Source organism: Dermochelys coriacea, chromosome 13, assembly GCF_009764565.3.
Source record: "Dermochelys coriacea isolate rDerCor1 chromosome 13, rDerCor1.pri.v4, whole genome shotgun sequence".
Taxonomy (NCBI): Eukaryota; Metazoa; Chordata; order Testudines; family Dermochelyidae; genus Dermochelys; species Dermochelys coriacea.
This window is the reverse complement of record NC_050080.1, coordinates 18,048,510-18,062,717: the sequence shown is the minus strand read 5'-3', so window position 1 is coordinate 18,062,717 and position 14,208 is coordinate 18,048,510. Positions and strand designations below refer to the sequence as shown.

Sequence of the window (14,208 nt, the reverse complement as noted above, 5' to 3'; positions counted from 1 at the left end):
CATGGATATATTAAAATATTTGGATGGTTTCAAATGAACATTTGGTGAAATCTGGGTTTTGAATGCAGGTGCATCCTAGTTCAAGCTGCTTAACAGCTAGCCCTGAGCCTCAGCAGAGTGCTCACATTCTTCTAGTGTGGATTAGATGCACAAATCATAACCAATCACCCTGCAGAAATTACAGGAAACATGAACATCCTTCATCCTCCATGTGACAAACACTCACATACAGATCTGCACTTAAGTCTCAACCACAACATAGTAAATAATCTCAGGATAATTTAAACAATGACTGCACTGGGGCTATTTCCAAACATTTCAATCTGATATGAGACATATTTTCATATTAGCACATTCAAACTAAATATATAGGTCTGACGAAAACCAGGTCTTTGGGTATTTCTTTCTAAGCAAATTGAAAACCACCTAAAGACAGAACTTTTATGAAAGAAACTCTGCTACAGTTCCCAGTCATATTCAATCAGGAATCAAGTAATTTCAATTGGAGATGGAATTGTTCTCCTCTTTGTCATTTCCAAACTTTTCCATAGTGTTGTGTGCTGTTAAAAAGCTACTGAGTTCCACCCAAGAGGAAGCTGGATTTTAGTAATGAATAAAGTGATTCTGTCTATATGTAGACGGTATGGTTTGTAAAACTATTTGGGCTACTTCAGGATGAAAGCCAGTATACCAATGTAAGATACTGGGTTTGATTCAATTTTCACATATACAGGTTTTACATGGGTGCAACTCCATTTACACCAGTAAATCAGGAGCAACTCCACTGATGTCAATGAAATTACACCAATGTAAAACTGGTGTGAGATCAAAACTATTTATTATTATAATTTACTATCATGCCTCTTATATTGCAGATTATACTGCAGTGATTTATTGTGTTAATTGCAGAATTACTGACTGCTGAACTGAGGAACTGAAATGTTAATGACCTGGAAATGATAAAGAAGAAGAAGTAGAATAAAAGCTATGTACTATTAAAAAAAACAACCCTGCAATAGCCCAGACAGTGCCTGGATCTCTGAACTGAGGACCGGCATTACTGCTTTTTTCTCAGTAGAATATCAAATCAGCTTTTCTATACAGTGTTTTCAAAAGGGCACTTTTTCTTCAAATGTAAAAGCACCAGCATAACACTGGGCTTTGTTAGACATGTGATGAGACGGATTAATAGTAATAATCACTTGTGCTTTGTGCTGTACATTTCACCATCCTTTGCAGGCATGTAAGAAGATCTCTGTGATATGTGCAGAATTCTACCCAGAAGGACGTTGTCTCTTTCTTGCTAATGTACACTCTTTGTCTCCTCTATTATGAACCTCTTGCACATTTTAAGAACATGGACGTTAGCGCAAATAGGGTTACCAGGTGTCTGGTTTTCGACTGGAATGTCAGGTCAAAAAGAGACCCTGGCAGCTCCGATCAGCACTGCTGACCAGGCTATTAAAAGTCTGGTCGGCGGCGCAATGGGGCTAAGGCAGGCTCTGTGCCTGCCATGGCTCTGCGTGGCTCCCGGAAGCAGCAGCATGTCTCCCCTCCAATTTCTATGCATAGGGGCAGGCAGGGGGCTCTGGCATGCTGCCCCCACTGCAAGCGCCACCTCTGCAGCTCCCATTAGCTGAGAACCACAGTCAATGGGAGCTGCAGGGGCGGTACCTGCGGATGGGGCAGCATACATTGCTGCCTGGCTGCACCTTCCCGTAGGAGCTGGAGTGGGGACATACCGCTGCTTTTGGGAACTGCTTGAGGTAAGCATCACCCAGAGCCTGCACCTCTGACCCCCTCCTGTACCCCAATCGCCTGCCCCAGTCCTGATCCCCCTCCCACCCTCCAAACCCCTCGATCCCAGCCCAGAGCACCATCCTGCACCTAAAACCCCTCATCCCCAGCCCCACCCCAGAGTCTGCACCCCCAGCCGGAGCCATCACCTCCCCGCCCGCTGCATCCCAACCCCCTGCCCCGGCCCAGAGCCCTCTCCTGCACACCAAACCTCTCAGCCCCAGCCCAAAGCCCCCTCCTGCACACCAAACTTCTGAGCCCCAGCCCAAAGCCCTCTCCTGCATCCCAACCCCCTGCCCCAGCCCAGAGCCCTCTCCTGCACACCGAACCTCTTAGCCCCAGCCCAAAGCCCTCTCCTGCATCCCAACCCCCCTGCCCCAGCCCAGAGCCTCTCCTGCACACCGAACCTCTCAGCCCCAGCCCAGAGCCCCCTCCTTCACACCGAACCTCTGAGCCCCATCCCAGAGCCCCCTCCTGCATCCCAACCCCCTGCCCCAGCCCAAAGCCCCCTCCTGCACTCCAAATTCCTCATCCCCGGCCTCACACCTGAGCCCATACCCCCAGCCCAGAGCCAGTACTCCCTCCCACACCCCAACTCCCTGCCTCAGCCCAGAGCCCCCTCCCATACACCAAACCCCTCATCCCTGGCCTCAGCCTGCACCCTCATATGGAGCCAAAGCCCTCCCCCCCCGCATCCCAAACCAAAGCCCCCTCCCACACCCTGAACTCCTCATTTCTGGCCCCATCCCAGAGCCTGCACCCCCAGCTGGAGCCCTCATCACCTACTGCATCCCAACCCCCTGAGCCAGCCCAGTGAAAATGAGCGAGTGAGTTAGGGTGGGAAGATGGAGCAACAGAGGGAGGGGGGGATGGAGTGAGTAGGGGCAGGGCCTTGGAGAAGGGATGAGGAGGGAGCAGGGCAATGGTTCGTTTTTGTGTTGAGTAGAAAGTTGGCAACCCTAAGAGCAACCTAAGGAACAAATCATCTGCTCCTATGAAAGGCTGTGTGAACATTTTTAAAAGGTAGCCCTCCTGTGGAACTGGATAGACCACTAGAAAACAAACGCCAGAGGCAACAGCTGCCTCTCCGAACAAACACAGGGAGAAGTACAGTGAATACTGCTAGGGTTCCCCGGAGACCTGTCAAGTCAGGCTTACCTCCTCAGATAGGTAAAAAATAACTGTGTCTATATGTATTACAAAACACACTGGTACTGGCAATCTGATAAATATGAATTAAGCCCAGACACTGGCTACAAAAAACCTTGTGCTTCCACTTTTTAACGCAATATAAGGGGAATCCCAATGAGGGCTGTGTGCACTGTGGAAAAGAACAGCTGTTTAAAATCCAGAAGTGTATGAATAAACTGAAGGGTTATTTCTTTATATTTTGGAAGTGAGAAGTGGCTGCTGCTTACACAAGCCAAATCCTTGATAGCATGACATTTATCCTTTCCCTTAACTAATCCTGCATCAAAAGGACCACCCGAATATTAAAATGGACGACTGATGTTTCTAACGTGTCTAACTGTAAGTGGGTATCATGCTGTATAACACAGAAGGTAATTGCAGAAAGAAAAGGAGTACTTGTGGCACCTTAGAGACTAACAAATTTATTTGAGCATAAGCTTTCGTGAGCTACAGCTCACTTCATCGGATGCATTCAGTCACGAAAGAATCACGTGAGTCAGTAGCTCACGAAAGCTTATGCTCAAATAAATTTGTTAGTCTCTAAGGTGCCACAAGTACTCCTTTTCTTTTTGCGAATACAGACTAACACGGCTGCTACTCTGAAACAGAAGGTAATAAAAAGGATTGCAAAATATAGGTATTACATAGGGCTGGGATTTTCAGTGGAGGTCAAGGGAGTTAGGCACTCAAATCCCATTTTACTCCCTTAGGCTCAATTGTAAATCTCAGCTGACGTGTCTGGATTGTGTCAGCAAGTCATTACGTAGCCAATGCTGGCTTGCCTGGATGGTACCAATCTCATAGTTTGTGCATGTACAAAATTCCAGGGCAACTAGTGAAATGTAAGAGAATCAGCTCAGCCCATGAGCCAGTGTCTCTCAGCATGTATGGGTGACAGCACTGTGGCTCTGCAAGCAGCAACTGGGAGTGTGATGCCTGCAACATGAATATGCATACACATGGACATTCTCAGTAGAGCCCCGTTCTGGATCTAGGACATGTGAATTTTGTGACCTCACCTAGCATAGCTTCCTGGGGAAAATCATTTACAGAGCAGGTTTGGAAAGGACCCAGCTTGTGTCTACATTTCCATTATACTAATGTTTACACCTGAAATCTGCAAAAGTGAACAAAAGCCATTCATGCCTTGATAGCAAAGAAATGGGGAGTAAGAGCAACATGTGGCCTGTCTGACACTGCAGAGAGAAAAAAAGAAAAGGAGTACCCGTGGCACCTTAGAGACTAACAAATTTATTAGAGCATAAGCTTTCGTGAGCTACAGCTTGAGCTGTAGCTCACGAAAGCTTATGCTCTAATAAATTTGTTAGTCTCTAAGGTGCCACGGGTACTCCTTTTCTTTTTGCGAATACAGACTAACACGGCTGCTACTCTGAAAATTGCAGAGAGAGGGAGAGATTCCTTTCTTATGGAGAGATTGTTTTCATTTAAATGATAAAGACTACTTCTTGAAGTGACAGACGGTTGTAGCTGCAAACCAGCTTATTGCCACTTCTGTACCTTTGCCATGACCTCTACTGAAATCCTCTTGGCTGTCACCACCTCCTGCCTTTGCACTGCAGCTTCCACTTGGCTTCTCCAAGTCACAGCTCCACAGGCTGCAGTGTCTGTAGACTGCTGCTGCTGCCCACGTTCTTCAATGTACAAAGAAGCGAGGGCAGAGCAATCCCATCCTCAGGTAGCACTAAGGGCTTTCCATTCATTTTGAAAATTGCCACCTTCATTTTTAAAACCCTTCATGGGCATGCTCCAGCATACCTCATGTCCCTCCCCTCCCCACCAGTCTAACATCACTCACTCAAACCCCTACACGTAATCTCACCACTTTGGTGAAAGAGTCTTCTCCTTCTCCTGCCATCTGGGTTAACCTTCCTATATCTCCATCTCATTGCTACTCCAGGTCATTTCTGATCTCGCGTGAAAACATACCAGCTGGTATTTTCAAAGGAGGCTGTGTGCCTAACTTCCCTAGGCTCCTTTGAAAATTCCATACAACTGCTGTCCCTTTCCAAGGCCTCTTAATTTCTCTCTCCCTATGCTTCTATCATTTGTTTATTTTGATCTTTTTGCTGCATCACTTAACTCTGCAAAGTGCTTTAGGGTGCCGTTTACATGAAAGGTGCATTGTATTCTATCCCTCTTTTAGGTGGTTTATGACACCATAGGGCCAAATCCTGAGGGCCTTACTCGGTGTTTATTCAGCCTTTACTCTGACTTCAGTGGGAGTTTGCCAAATCCTGAGGGCCTTACTCGGTGTTTATTCAGCCTTTACTCTGACTTCAGTGGGAGTTTGCCAAATCCTGAGGGCCTTACTCAGTGTTTATTCAGCCTTTACTCTGATTTCAGTGGGAGTAAGGGCTGAGTAAACACTGCGTAAAGATCTCAGGAGGTGACCCATATTACCTAAACTCTTACTGAACCCATACCTGAAAGGGGGCTGCAGACTAAAGCCAATTCTAGCCCACTGAATTTTGTTCAGTTAAACAGAGCCCATCAGTACCAAGAAATTCAGAGCCATTTTCCAATATATGTTACATTACTCAATTCTCCAGGGGAAGGTTCAAGCATCAGAGTGTCCACAAACATCAAAAGGTGCCAAAGATAGGTTTGGAGAAGGACCCACACACACACCAGTGTCCAGATGTTAAACTGACACATACCAAACTGTTGGACCCGCTTGAGTTTATGTTCTGATTGCAAAGATGTTGCTGACTTCTGACCTAACTAAAGAACTGAGATGATGGGGACTGTCTCCAACATCTCTCTCTCTCTCCCTCTGCTCTTTCTCTTCCTAGTGATTCTTTCTTAGTCAGAATATCAAATACTGCACAGGGAAGTCTGAAATTTTTTTAGGGTAAAATCCTATCCCCTTGAAGTCAATGGGGTTTTCACATTGATTTCAGTGGGGGCAGGATTTCATCCTCCTGGGTCTTCCCACAATGTGGAAGAGTCATTTCTGCTGAACAGAAATAAACCAGTGGGCCAGATGAAAACCTGCAGAAATCCGTGAAAGAGCCCAGCCTATCCTTGCAGACATTGTGCTCTGCCTCCAAGAAGCTCTTACTCCCCGGTCTTTTCAAAGCTGAAGAAAAGTTGTTCAGGGGTTCATGCAAACATAAGGGCCAGACGCTCAGCTGAGGTAATTAACCGTAGCCCCACTTCGGCAAAACCAAATTACACAGCTGAGACTCTGGCCTTCGGTCTTCAGATTCCCACACCCTGAGTTTCACTTGGATTTTCAAATGCAGAGGAAAGCTCAGAGTTAGTTGAAACAGGTGAGATTCTGTATGTTTCCACCAGTTTTACCACCAAGTTTACACAGTTTCTATGCACAGTCATTGTTCAACGCAGGCTTGCTCCAGAGTCTTATGAACCCACAAACCAGGTCTATGTTTTAAGCATGTAACAAAATCCTAAACGGAGCACATTCACCTGGTTTTGTATTTCATTAGGAACATTTTGCTCAGATCTAATTATCATATGGTTAGAGGGTCACTGAAGTAGCTTAGGTTCCAAACTGGAACTTAATATTGAGATGCTGCTGTGGGGCATACTCTATATGAGCCATTTTTTCAAGGAGGACTCACCCTGGTCTTTATTTGTGTGTATGCAAATATGTAATGAGCTGCATTCACAGTTTTGTGTGCTCTATCATTTGCAAGCCCAAAAGGTAACATTTAGGAGTCAGGCACCCAATTGCCCACACAAAATGCATCTGCATTTGTGCATCTACTTTGCATGTGCAACTACTGTACTGTTCTACGGTCACCTTTATGGTACACAAAAAAACCAGGCCACCAGTTCTGTATTTTGATCTTTGTACTAGATTTTAAAAGGACCCAGAAAGATAAAATGATGGAACACAGGGCGCTGTTTCTGTTGTATTTTTTGAACTGCTGTATTACAAAGCTAAAAAGGAACTAAGAAAAATTTTAAACTGGAGCAGACATTTCCATCTGGAGGGATTTCCCCCAGGACACAATTACCCATGCAAGGAGTTCTTGTTAGCCAAACTTTAGTGTTGATATAGAGAGGATAGCCTCAGAGTCTGTACATGCCCTCTACAGCCAGAGAGCTGGTCTTAGAATTTGGCAACAGTTGCCATGAATCCACTTCAAACAATCTGCTGAATTCCAATGAAGGTATATGGGGCACCAGAGTTAAAATAGCAAGTGTTAATGACTGAAGTTAACAACCCTCTGCTCCCCATATACATTCTGAACAGTGGTGCAGGAATGTATCTATGGAACTTACATTGGTGGAGTTAATGTTTCTGAACTAGCCCATCCTCACATAAATCTCTTCAGTAACAGCAGCCCCTCTAGTTAGTTCTCCTCAGAATCATGTCAGCATGGCACAGCATCTGTCAGTTCACTACCAAGGGTTATAAAGACTTCTGGGATATTTGAAAAGTCCCTTCAAAGCTGGCGACCAGAGTTCCAGTACTGAACACAAATGTTATAACTTCTGGTCTTTGGCGCTTCAAATATTCTGCCAGGAGAACTTTGCTAAGCGGCCGTGCTGTGACAGCGGGGAGCTCAGCTTTCTTTGGAGGCAGCACAAACCCCACAAAGGGCTATGACAAGCTGGGATTCTCACCATCAGAGCCTAACACGAGAAGCTGTTTCTCTGTGGGCCTGTGAGCAATTTCCGAGAAGTGCAGACATACGGAAAAATCTGTGATCTGGTGAAAAGGGCAAAAGCCGGAATGATGCCAGAGAGTCCCAGGAGGCGTGATAGGATTAGAACAGTCCCAAACTATCTATATGGAAGGCAGGATAGGCTGCCTGCCCTGGCATCTGGGAGATAAACTCTCTCCCCTCCCCTTCTATGCCCCGGAGAGTGTGCAGTTAATACACTTTGGGCTGCTTTCAAAAAGCAAAATGCATGTTGGGCTTTCCCTGCTGTGTATTCTTCCACCTCATAAAACAAGCAGTTAGTGCATGCGTGTCTGTCAGCAGCAGGATTAACCTGCTCAGGATAAATGGAAAAGAAACTGAATCCAGAGAAAGACACGTATCAAAATCCCCCTAAAAGCTAACAATATAGTGGCTTATCCTGCGCCCACTGAATTCAGGGAACCCAACATCGGATCCTTAGTTAGGGTCTTCAGGGAGGAAGGAGTGTCTGAGTTTAAATTAATACTCCCTTCTACAGCTTGCTTACAAATGCAACAATTTGTCTGAAAGTTCCCGCTTCCCCCTCCCTTTATTTGGCTGGAAATGAGGACAGAAAGAGTTAACTGTGTTGTTGTTTTTTCTTAAGGTGCAACTTTGGCCAAGTCAAACAGCTAGTCTGAAAGATTTCAATGTACAGTGAAATATTTCTGTTTTATTTGCTTTTTCATATTTATTTTGCAAACCACTGGTCCCTGTGACAGGGTTCTCGGCTCTCAATCCCAGCACAGATTTGCTCACTTTCATGGCAATTACTGCGGCAAACTTCAGCTGAAGTTCCCCACCATTCCTCTAGGCCTGGCACTAAGGACAGCACTCATTTGTTGTTCTTGACCCAACATCTAGCCAGCAGGAGGTGCTCACAAGCAGCACAACTACTGCTACAGGGTCTGACCCATCCATTGCTGTGATCAGATGTCACCATTCAACATAGAACTAATTTCTAAGCTACTTCTAGAAATAGGATATAGTATATCCTGTCATAGAAATGTCCAGCCTTGCTTGTGCCCATTACGGTAAGTGTGTTCACCTGAAATTATCAATATATTTATGTGGGATTGTTTCTTTTCCTCCTCAGAAGATCAACCCTGAATTACAAGCTGCGATAGGCAGGCCATTGACAAATAATCAAAGCCTGTAGGAGCCAAGGGCAGATACACATAATGGAGTGCTTTACAAATACTGACTTCAGTAAGCCCTATAACACCCCTGTGAGGCAAGTAGTAGTAATCTCCATTTTGCAGACGAGGAAAGCTTAATAGACTTGCTCAAGGTCACACATGGAGTCAGTACCAGACATAGGAAGTTTCTGATTCCCAGGCTGGTGATAAGACCATCAAATCACATCTTTGTCTCTAAATAAGGTAAAAACTTAGGTAGAGCTTAACAAGCCCTTTCCCTTCTTCAAACACTGATGCCTCCTCATTCCACTCACTATTCCAACACACCCACGGTGAAAGCCTGGCTCCTCTGAAGTCAATTGGGAGTTTTGCCATTGATTGCAACGAAGGCAGGGTTCAGGACTGGTACTTCCATTTCTAGAGAATGAAGACAGGAAGTCTTCTGTGTTTAACTAAAACTCAATTGTCAATAAAGCTGTTAATGTAAATCATCTTTAAAAGAAACATAATCTCTTTATAGTTTCAGAGTTAGAAAATAAAGGGCCAGATTTTAAAAGGCTCAGTTTTGCATACTCATAACTTCTGAACTCACACCCAAGTTGTGAGTTGTGCATGCAGATCCTGGGACTTGCATGCATGTGACTCAGGCCACACGCAAAATTGCACCTCTCAAAATCTGGCCTGGAGGTGATTTAGTTTTCCAGCAAATAAGTTTTCCAGCAAATCCTGCATATAACAATAATAATTTTATATGCAGGTTTTAAAAAAGGAATTAAAAGAACAAGACTCGCAAGCCACAAAGCCACATTTGATGTCATTAACAGGAACAAACCGTTCACTAATGAAAAACTGCCTGATGCTAGTGCAGTCATTGAACTAAGCTGCATTCTTTACTAAACCCAACACAGCAGTGTCTCAGATCTCGCCTTCCGGGGGACAGTTAGCCATTTGAGTGCAGTGGGGCAGAGTGATATGGAAATCACTATAACAAAAGTCAGCCCTTTATTTACCTCTTGGTGCAAGGACCCTGCACCACAGACTGGAAGATGCCTGTGCATGTCAGCAGCCTGCACTTCCACAAGAATAATGTGGTCAATGAAAATAATGCAGAGTTGGACAAATAGGCAGCATAAAATTCTCACAACACTGTGAAATGTGGCCCCAATTTCTGAACCAATCCAAAAATCTTCCTGGGGTGAATTGCGCAGATTGTTTTTTTCCTCTTTTCACAGCTGCCTTTGCATCCCTAAATTCCATATAAAAAAGCAAGCATCAAAATGCTGTGAGAGACAAGCTCATCTACAGGGTTCTCCAGCTCACAGAACACACCAGAATATCTCACAAGAAAGCTTGTTCCTGTGAGATTTCCTGCCCAGTTTTACAGATTTAAGAAGTTTGGATTGTTCAGAGAATCATCTACAATTTGAGGTGCTTACCGAGACCCAAATTCAGAAAGCTGTCCCATGCCTCCCAAAACAAACAGGAAACAGTGTGTCATTTTGCCTGATCAGAGAGCTAGACAAGAGCACAATCTAAATATCTGCTGCCCCACACCCCCAAAAAGCTAGGTTTCATAGTTCCCCTTACCATACATTTGTTTTGTCTTGCTGACTCCTTCTCATTGCAGCATTTCTTCCTTGCACACATGTTCTTGCAGAACACAATCATATCACACACAGCCTCCAATGCCCACTTCCTCTGAATCAGGGCAAAGAATCACACCATTATGTTTTAAACATAATGGGGAAGTTAAGAAACTTGCTAGTGTAACCTGACCTGAAAGCTGTGGTGGGCCGGGACACTTATAATAAGGCATGCAATTCTACATGTGCATTTGGGGACCGGACAGAATGGTCCTGAAGGCACAGCCAGTTGGAAATCATATTCAGGGCTTCCCTGGGCATGCAATGCACACCACTACCTGAAATGCACCAGCAAGCCGGCTGCCCTCCCCAGCATTCCCGTTGCCTCAGACTACATTCAAACATTTAGCAGGGCATATTAGTTCCATCCTTGGTATCCCTCAGGATGTTTGGGGTTCCATCTGCCATAACACAGATTGTATGAAGAGGTCATCCTCACCGCAGGCAGTCTAGACCCCATGGCTTAAAGGCCTTGTGCTGTATATGCATAGGCATGTGTTAAAAATGTGCAAGCATTTGTGTGCCTAATTTATGAGAACATGCTACACATGTGGCTTGCTACTGCGGTAAATGTACCCTCAAATGCAGCTCTAACCATGTCCTCAAGGTATTTGTGTGTACTTTCTGTACTGGGGATAGAAAGAGGTCAATAAATATATTAAAAGAGCTGGTCAAATTTTATTGACAAAATATGGCTTTTTGACCAAAATGGAAATTTTTCCAGAACATTTTTATTTGGGTCAAAATCTTTTGAACAGAAGAAACCAAAATCATTTTTGAAAAGTTAAATATTTTCGGTTTTCAGTTTTGGTCTTTCATGGGCACACTAACAAATTTTCACTGGATATTTTGGGAAAAAAATGTTTTTACAATATGTCCTGTGCAAAATAATTGGCAGATTTCAGTTTTCAGCCAGCTCTATGGAAAAAATTTAGCTGGCTCTGATGGTGGTTATTTATTGTTCAGTCAGAGTGATTAAGGGCCTTTTGTGTTTAGTGCCCAATCATGGGCATTTTCCTCCACTGCCCTTGGCATGAGGGCTATGCTATGATGTGAATCTGAATATGATCAGGTTCCAGGAGGGATGAGGGAAGAGGGGTTTCCCTAATATTTCCAGGCCCTCCTCCATTCCAGAGTGACCTCTTTCCCCCGCTTTCCTATAACCTCATTTTTCATATTTACATTACAATGCATGTTACTCACAAAATACTTCAGTAAAGCCTCAGGGGCAGATTCTGATCTCACACACACACCAAGTTTTCTTTCCTTCATGTGATGGCAACTGAGTTTCACCAGTGTGAGATGAGAATCAGGGCCTGAGATTCCTCCCTGGGCTAGCGTTTCTGCAGCCAGTGCTCTTCCCCAGTCAGTGTGCTGGCTTTATCCTCCTCTGTACTATCCACGTTGCTGGTAGGAATAGCTCAGCAGTGGTTTAAGTCTCCTATTGCCAGGATAGGCCTCTGAAATTGGGACAGCCACTATGAAAACAGGCTATTTGACAACCCTAGATTTGAAGGTAGGATTATGGCTTTGGCACCCCAAAACATGAAGTCTTAAGAATGGCCTCTGCTAAGAAAGGCACATTGACCATTCAGCCTATGTGCCAACGCACTGACTGGCTGTACTAAGCAGCCCATTCATTCAGGCTGCCATTTTCCTGCCTCAGCTGCCCTTTCATTAGCTGCTGAATAGTAGCACCTAATTTCTGGCCAAGAAATGCACACAAGGAGTTCCCTTTGGAGCTGACACCCCTGCCATTCATCCTATCTGTCACTGTGGGAGCTCTCCACCCAAGACTATCAAGCATCCTCAGCCACCCCAAGGGCTGCCTGCACTACATTCCCCACATGCTCCTTCCCTACCAGCCCACAGAACAAACTCATGAATGTGCTGCCAAAGCCCAGGTCTCCCACGACAGTGTCCTGGTCCAAGGCAAATAGCTCATTTAACACTTCATCCACCAAGTTTACACACTGGATTGAATTTAGTCTTTGCAAGAGTCCTAACCGCATCTGTGAATTCAGCTGAGTGCCAGTCACTGAGGGTTCACACAGAGCAGAGCAGAGACTTTATTTGCAATAAGATACTGAGAGTGGAAAAAAGACCCCAGAGTTTAATAAAAGCAACACTCAGAGATTGCCAGTGACTTGTGGTGCATCTGCTGAGATGCTCAGAATTCCCTATATAAATCTGGACTTTCAAGGCCTGCCAGTTTAATTAATTCTCCTTCTTTTCATCAGCATTTTGAATTGAACAGTAACCAATTTCACTTTAAAAAATACAATATAATAAAATAAATAAGACTGGCTGTTAAGTGTGAGATCCTGATTTGTAGGGTGACAGGATAGCAACTGTAAAAAAACGGGACAGGGGGTGAGGGGTTATAGGCACCTATATAAGAAAAAGTCCCAAAAAACGGGACTGTCCCTATAAAAACGGGACATCTGGTCATCCTTCTGATTTGTAAGAAATAGATTCTGCTATTGGGTGCATTTGCACAGGTTACGGGGCCTAACTAGTTGTCTGTGCACACAACACACCCAATTTGGCTCTCCAACCTCAATTATCATGCAGGTCAATTTAAGGGCCTTCTCCATTCTCTTGCATGGAGAAGCAGTGCTTCCACACAATTCCTCCCCACACTTGTCTGATGTGGTGAGAAACCTACTTCTGTTTCAACCTGCTCTTACCACTACTGCAGCTAAACACAGTTCTAAAGCCTTGTCTAGATTAGGATTAAAAGAGTGACAGTAGATTGAATTAGTTCTTCTAACACCTTCTAAAACACGATTCAATACAAAGCAATTCTACTTTAGAACATGTTAAACTATTCAAGTTTAAAGGTGGGGGGGAGTTTAGAAAGGTTTGTCTTGACTAGATCTTACAAGGTGGTAATTAGATAACATCACACCTTTAAATCCTAGTCTGGATAAAGTCAAATGATTTGGCCAGTCCATATAGATAAGGCCTCATGGTTTGTCTGCACTTATTTACAGTAGTGTAGACCAGCCTTTGGACTGTAATGTAAATGCAGAGGCGTAATGGTTTTACTATAACATCTTGCGGCCAACCACTGCTGATGTGTACAGGGAAAAAGTGTTAACTGAATGGTAAGTGTACATAAGGGTTTGCCTATACTGGCAATTTACAGCACTGCAACCTTCTTGCTCAGGGGTGTGAAAAAACACCCCCCTGAGTGCAGCAAGTTTCAGCGCAGTAAAGAGCCAGTGTAAACCGTGCACGAGCGCTGGGAGCTACGCCTCTCGTTGAAGTGGGTTTTTAGAGTGCTGGAAGAGCTCTCTCCCAGCGCTGCGCCGCGACCACACAAGCCATGTTAAAGCACTGCCGAGGCAGTGCTTTAGGGTTGCCAGTGAAGACTAGCCCTAAGTAAGGGACTTGTCCAAGGGCAACCTAAGGGCTGGAGGCTCAGCCTACACTTAGTAAATATGTTGCAAGCATGGAAACTTGCCTGAAAACAGCCTTCAGGTCCCAGGTTTCCCTATTCACTCAAGAATTTCCTATTCACTTCAGGCCAACTTTGTATGACTTCCTGTCACAATGGCAGCCTGTTTGTTTTTAAACTTAATTTTTTTAAAGGGGACTTAAGTGGCTTTAAAGACGATAGAATTCTAGAATTCCTGACAAACTGTTGTTTGCCTCTAATTACTGGGGCTTCCCTACTATTTATTCCCTATTCTCCCCCACACCCTGTTCATAGTGTACACCTGACTTCTGGAATTTAGAAAGAGTCCCACTTTAGAA

At 44.6% G+C, this 14,208-nt stretch overlaps 1 protein-coding gene across 5 annotated transcripts in view; it reads right to left on the bottom strand.

Annotated features, from left to right (window-relative positions):
• PREX1 (phosphatidylinositol-3,4,5-trisphosphate dependent Rac exchange factor 1) overlaps window positions 1-14,208 on the bottom strand; it is a 222,185-nt gene that overhangs the window by 133,548 nt on the left and 74,429 nt on the right. Inside the window, exon 1 of one of the 5 annotated variants that reach the window (XM_043495593.1) lies at window positions 10,391-10,488. The exons of the other annotated variants lie outside the window; for them this stretch is intronic. Coding sequence (XP_043351528.1) covers window positions 10,391-10,471 — 81 coding nt within the window. The 5' untranslated portion in view covers window positions 10,472-10,488. Of the gene's footprint in view, window positions 1-10,390; window positions 10,489-14,208 lie in introns of those variants that run through there. 5 annotated transcript variants of the gene reach the window in all.